The sequence below is a fragment of the Melozone crissalis genome, unplaced genomic scaffold (genome assembly GCF_028551555.1).
Source record: "Melozone crissalis strain CALT ecotype California unplaced genomic scaffold, PUWL_Pcris_2 ptg000019l_1, whole genome shotgun sequence".
Taxonomy (NCBI): Eukaryota; Metazoa; Chordata; class Aves; order Passeriformes; family Passerellidae; genus Melozone; species Melozone crissalis.
Window position 1 is genome coordinate 29,608,119 of NW_026535797.1, and position 6,000 is coordinate 29,614,118.

The window sequence follows — 6,000 nt, forward strand, 5'->3', positions numbered from 1 at the left end:
TCTAATCTGAGCTACTGAGAACTTTGAAAACATTTCAGCTGTGGTTACCCATTGATATATTGCAGAATAGCACTAACAGGGATTTCTAGGACTGGCAAGCCACAAAGTTCCTAAAATGTCAAATAACTGCAAGTGCTTCTGGTACAAATCCATGCTTCTGGTACAAATCCATTTGCTTTATCAAAATTACCTGAATTCCATTAGGGATGTAACTCTGAGGTTTGGAATAGTTTATGTAGTCTGTAAAAGACCTGTTAGCCTTTCCCAGTTGTTTGAACAAAACTTTATGACTCTTAGAAATACTGTCATTGCACTCTTTCCATGTCTCTTGTATTTTCGCAGTGAGCAATTCTCATACTGAAAAATATACAAGTTACCCATAAAACACCAGTGTTTGTGGCCCCTTTTTCCAGTGATCCCACATTTCCAAGTGCTCTACAATCAGAGGTTGCTAAGCATTATCACTGCCAAAGATTTCATTAGAATACATCACAACCCCTGTACCTTCCCCACAAATGTTACATTGCAAATTAAACACTCAATGTCTACAGCAGTTTGGATTTCCAGAATGAGATGCATATTCATAATTGTGTTTGTAATTAAGACAGACAAGCAGCATCACAGAAATACGGTTTTTTATTGTTCATTTTCAGTAATGCTTTTTAATTCCAGCACTGTTTCAATAAAACACATTACACTAGAGAGCAAACATCTGCAGCAAAGACAAACAGTAGGAACAACCAGGTCCCAAAGCAATTTTTCTGATGTGGTGTCTATTGGTAAAGGCTGTCTGGGAATACAGGAAAATTAGCCTATCTCCAAGACAAGGTTAGGTGAGGAATGGCTGTCCCAGATCCCTTCCTGCTCATGGCAGCCATGCCATCCATCGGAATCGTGCAGGGCAATGTGATAACGCGCTATCGCCTAAGGACAGACGGCAACACCGGTCTGTCTGCAAAACAGGAAGGTGTGGAGGATAATGGCTGCCTTGCTGCTCCACTCTGTGTCAAGACCACAAAGACAATGTGCAGCCTAAGATAGCTCTATCATAACCTCTTCTTTCTTCTGATTTTCTTTACAGGCAGACTTAAAAGAAAAGCTGCAAATGCAGGAAGAAGCTTAGACTTGATGAAGAGAAAAATTGAAAAGTCCTAAATAGCCAGATAAGAAAGGTGATGGTGGGTTTTGCAGGAATTGGGCAGTAGGGGATGGCACATACAAAAATACTCACTACCTGAATCAAATTATTTTTGTATAGAGGAAAATGGTTCTGTTAACATTTACTTTGAAGTATTTCATCCCAGTTCCTCAAATTTATGGTGTTCTGCCAGCGTTGTTGTTTAGTTTAGACTTAAGTTGAAGATTATAAACAGAAGGGCAGGTAATTAAAACACGTTGAAGTTCAGTTTATTTCTGAATACAGTTCTAAATTCTAACTTAAAAAAAAAAAAGGTGCAGTTTTATTCTCCCAGTTGTGAAATACTTAACAGTTTCTGCTTTACACCTATGGTTTTTTTCAGGAAATGTTGCTACAAGGAAAATACATAGAGGGAAAACATTATTTTGAGGCACTGTAGCTATAATAAGGGGAGAATTTAATTAACATGTAATTACGCACCTTGCACTGTAGCTGTTCATTAATAATATGTATGTTATTTTGTTTTAATTTCCTTCCTAAGCTTTAAAAAAAATTTAATAGCTTACACTTCTTTCTTTCCACCATATTAAAATTGCATAACTGAAGAGTTTGCACTTAAGTATTCCAAGAAGAGGTTCTTTAGATTTCAGTGGATTATTTTCTGGAATGCATGTATCCTTGCATCTGAGAATGTTTCCATATTTTGTCAGACATTATAGAAATGTTTCATGCTCAAAAGGAATCCAACCAAATAAATGACCTCAGAAGAACCAGTTGAACATCTATGTTTCAAACTTGCAGTCTGTATTTGTTGTGTCACAGAACTCTGTGCCCTAGAAAGCATGTGAAATACAAGTCATGCTTTGAAGCATAAAGGCTGGATTGGATTGCATGTTTAGTGGAATACATGAGAAACAGAGTATTTTCTTCATTGCATTTTCATATTTATTGACCACTAAGTAGAAAGTTAGATTTTGTTTAATTTCATCCTCATTTTTTGGTGGTGGTAAATGAAAAAAATTTGCAAGCCTGACTCAGCCAGTCCAAAGAAGAAAACAGCTTGTAGCAGTTCTCGTAAAAGGTCTGATTTGATGCTGCCTGACTTTCAGGAGGGGTGGGCACAGGGCTGAGTGTGCAGCTGGAAGGGTCGTTGCCATGTGCCCAGCGGGACGTGGTCCCACAGCTGCAGACAACACCCAGGAGCTGTGCCTGGGCACCAGGAGCCTGGGTGTGCTCTGCAGAGTGTGTGCTCAGTGTGGGCACAGACCTCCTGCAAACCAGTGGTTCGCTGGTTGAAGGCACAGAGCATTTTGCTTGGTCTCATGCACTGAGAAAAATTCTTGCCCTGGTACGTGATAAGGAGAAGTAAGGCCTGTAATGATTCACTTCCAAGTTCTCTTGATTGCTGTTTCCAGTGCTGGCCAGAAAACTAGTGAGAGCTTCCATTCAGCTGTTAAAAGCTGACTGTTCTGCTTTGAACAATGAAGGAATTATTGAAGCATTATTAGTTTTGCCTTCAAAAAAAATTTTGATTCCTGGTTATGTTCTTTGTTGTTTTATTCCTGTGAAATATGATTTTTTTGTTAACGAAACTTTCTGAAATCAGAATGTCCATTATTTTGATACATAAATCCATCTCCCAAGACATTATGCTAATGTCACCATTTCCCTAGTTTTGAACTCAAAGGTGAGAACAGAACTTTTTGAAGAGAGCTGTCCATATGACAAAGAGTATTTAAAATACTTTTCAGTGAAAATGTGTTATTGGCAATTTAGCATTGTTTAGCACTTCAGACTTAAATCTGAGGGCTGCAACATTCCTGCTGTAGTGCTAAACAGAAAGGGACTAACTATGGTTTATATTAAGACCAATGCTAAACAAAGACTTTTGCCCATAGCTCTTTCTCCCTCTCCCAGATTTTGTCAAACCTCTGGGAAATTTTAAAGTGCTTTGTAGATGAGAAATAGTATATGAGCCTCAAGTATTACTGTGATGATTTGTTAGCAGTCAATCTTAGTACATATGCATAACAGCTGAGGTAGTGCAGAAATCCAGAGTGAAGTCCAAATCCCACAAACCGTTTTCGTAACCAACTTTCTGCTCAACTAAATAATGCTCCCAATTAAGAATAGCAGACCCTGGGATTTTTTGGGAGTGGGAAGGAGGATGGTTAGGAGCCTGAGGGAGGGAAGATGAGTAAAAGGTAGACATAGCATCTCTCTCAGCAGTCAGAGTGTGAGTTCTGACACAGCATATGAACATCGAATTGAAGAATTCTTTAATGTCTTCAGAATGTTAATATGAAATGCAAAACATCATGCTTTGGATAGATGGGTAAGAACAAAATGTTCAGATGCAATATGGTGCATTAGGAACAGTCTCCATTCTGTATTCCTGGCTTTCCCATTGGTTTAAATCAAGCTTGCTGTTTCTCCAGTCTCTCATGTCATGTTGAGTTACTGCTGTAGTCATCTCTAAAAATAATTATGCTGTCATTCCTTGGACCTACACTTGAGGCTTTGGTATTACTATCTTTGAGGTTTTTTGGGGTTTTTTGCCACACTGTTGTTCTAACAAAGTTCTTTACAATGCACATACATAGCATAGTTCTTAGCAGGTTCCCACCCTACAGAGCTCTCAATTTAGAGCAGATAGATCTTGTAGAAATGAAGAGATGTTGTGTTTTACCTTGTGTTCCAGAGAAGTGGTGGTTTTCCAGGGGCAGAGGACAAATGAAACAGTATAGTTTCTCCTATATAAGGTATAATATTGATGCTTTTTAGCATCTTCATGGCAAAATCTTGGTCTGTACTAGCATTTTATAATGAGACAGTGCACAACTAGTAATTATCCTCTGTGAAAGAAAAGCTCTATTTTCAGGCATTGCTTTTCTGCAGTACACTGTCAGTGTGATGGAAGTTTAGATGGAAAGCAGCTTTTCTAGTAAGAAGCTGGCTTGAAAGTGATGGGAGAGGAGACAAAAAGAGAAGACAGTTTTTTACCTGTTTTATAGTATTTTATCATGACCTTTTCTTCTCAAGCTTTTCTTCTCTTCTTTTGCACCGAATTTTGATTTGAATTTGAAAATTGCCACACTGTTTCTTTCCTAAAATTGTAACTGGCATTCCTAGAAAAATTGTTTTCCTAGAAAAGCCACTGTGCGTCGGCTTCAAATTCAGCTTTTCATAAGTGAGAATAAGACATTTTCTTCAATAACCTACACTGCCAACCTGACCACAAAACATGGGCAAAGTCAGCACTGGCCTGTTTCAGTCAGGCTCTTCAGCACATGATCCAGCTGACCACTCACACATGTTCATCCAGATGGGCATTTTGTACTTCCTGAAAAGCCTCTGGAGTACAGGTTTGGTCCTGGGCTGACCCAGAAGGGTGTAGAAGAGAGAACCACCAAGTTCTGTCAGCTGGCAGTCCAGAGAGGGCTGTGTTCAAGGTGAAATTCCCTCTGCTTCTCCACCATCCTTCACAAGGAAGTGACAGCAGTGACAAAACACTGCACTGCTTTCCACGAGCAGTTCCAAACTGAATGTTTGGAATGAGCGTTTCAGCCCATTTTGTTGTGGCACTTTGAGTGTACAGAGCAAGCTTTGGGCTCCAGCAGTTGTGGATTCAGATCACATGTACCAAAAAAAAAAAAATTCAAAGGATAGTTGCAGTGACTCATGTAATTGCGAGTCCCATTCAGATGCAGAGCCTTAAAGAGGACATGGGATTAGTAATGCTGCAGAAAGAACGGAATGTAAAATATTTCCAGAGTAGAAACAACCTGACATTTTACACAGTGAACTGCTTTAAATGCAATAGTGCTACTCTAAAACTTGTGCTGTCCTTGACTCAACAGAGGGTGCACTAAACAGGAGGTTTGTTCATGCACAATTCTTCATTCACTAGGCCTGATGGAGTTGTGTTTATTTTTAATGCGTTTTTGAATGTTTCTGCAGCTGTCTCAAAGAACAGAAAAGGAAAAGGTGAGTTGTTGCAAGCACCCCACCCAGATAGGGTAGAGGGAACAAGTGGGGAGATCTATAGCCTTGACATCAGGAGGCTGTGAGGAAGAATGGTCCAAAAAAGTTGTTCTCCTAAATAAGCATGGCACTTCTGTGCTCCTGGAGAAAGGCTGGTGGAGCTGTATCACTTCAGGATGCTGATGTGCATGGTCATTCATGGTGGGAGCCTCTGGAGGTTGTTTTCAGCACCTTTTAAGGTGAGCCTGTTCCTCTGGTGACTGCAAAGGTGGCCTCAGGATTTTGCCTCCCTTCACTGAGGTTGGTCTACATGAATATCTCAAAGTTTTCATTTCTCTCTTTCCAGCCATTTCTGAAGATCTTTCATACAACATTTCCTTGACATTTGAATCTTACATCTTTTAAACTTCAGCCAAGACAAATTTCTTGTCTATTTTTATGATTGTATTGATTGTAGCATATAAAATGTCTTATCTGGGTAGAGCAGGATCCAAGTATCCCAAGCTGCTACCTTTGGAGTTGGCTGTGGGAGATGCATAGCAAAGAGCATAGGAACAGGGCATCCTAAGGGCATACCCCTGCCATGGACTGGTGCTTCAGAAACTTTTGGAGCCAGAGTATGCACCCATGGATTGAAATGGAAGGAGTTTGTCCAGTCCTTTTTTTACCTCAGCTGTGCTCGTGCCCACCATACTATTCAATGGCAATAAGTTCTCACTGTCCTTTTTGTGTTGTTGGTGAGCCCCAGCTGCAGTGGATACCGGTGGCTCAAATTTCCTCAGCTCAGTGGCTTTCAAGATCCTCAGCTGTATTGGTGGCTTGTATGTCCTGAGAGTGGATTACCAGGAAGACACTGACTTTGCATATACAGCAGGAGC

General features: G+C 40.1%; 1 protein-coding gene across 1 annotated transcript in view; it reads left to right on the top strand.

Annotated features, from left to right (window-relative positions):
* Nucleotides 1-1,893, top strand: part of CABCOCO1 (ciliary associated calcium binding coiled-coil 1) — a 50,945-nt gene extending 49,052 nt beyond the window's left edge. The window contains exon 8 of the mRNA XM_054277343.1: nt 1,082-1,893. Coding sequence (XP_054133318.1) covers nt 1,082-1,123 — 42 coding nt within the window. The 3' untranslated portion in view covers nt 1,124-1,893. The remainder of the gene's footprint in view (nt 1-1,081) is intronic.
* The last annotated feature ends 4,107 nt before the right edge of the window (nt 1,894-6,000 follow it).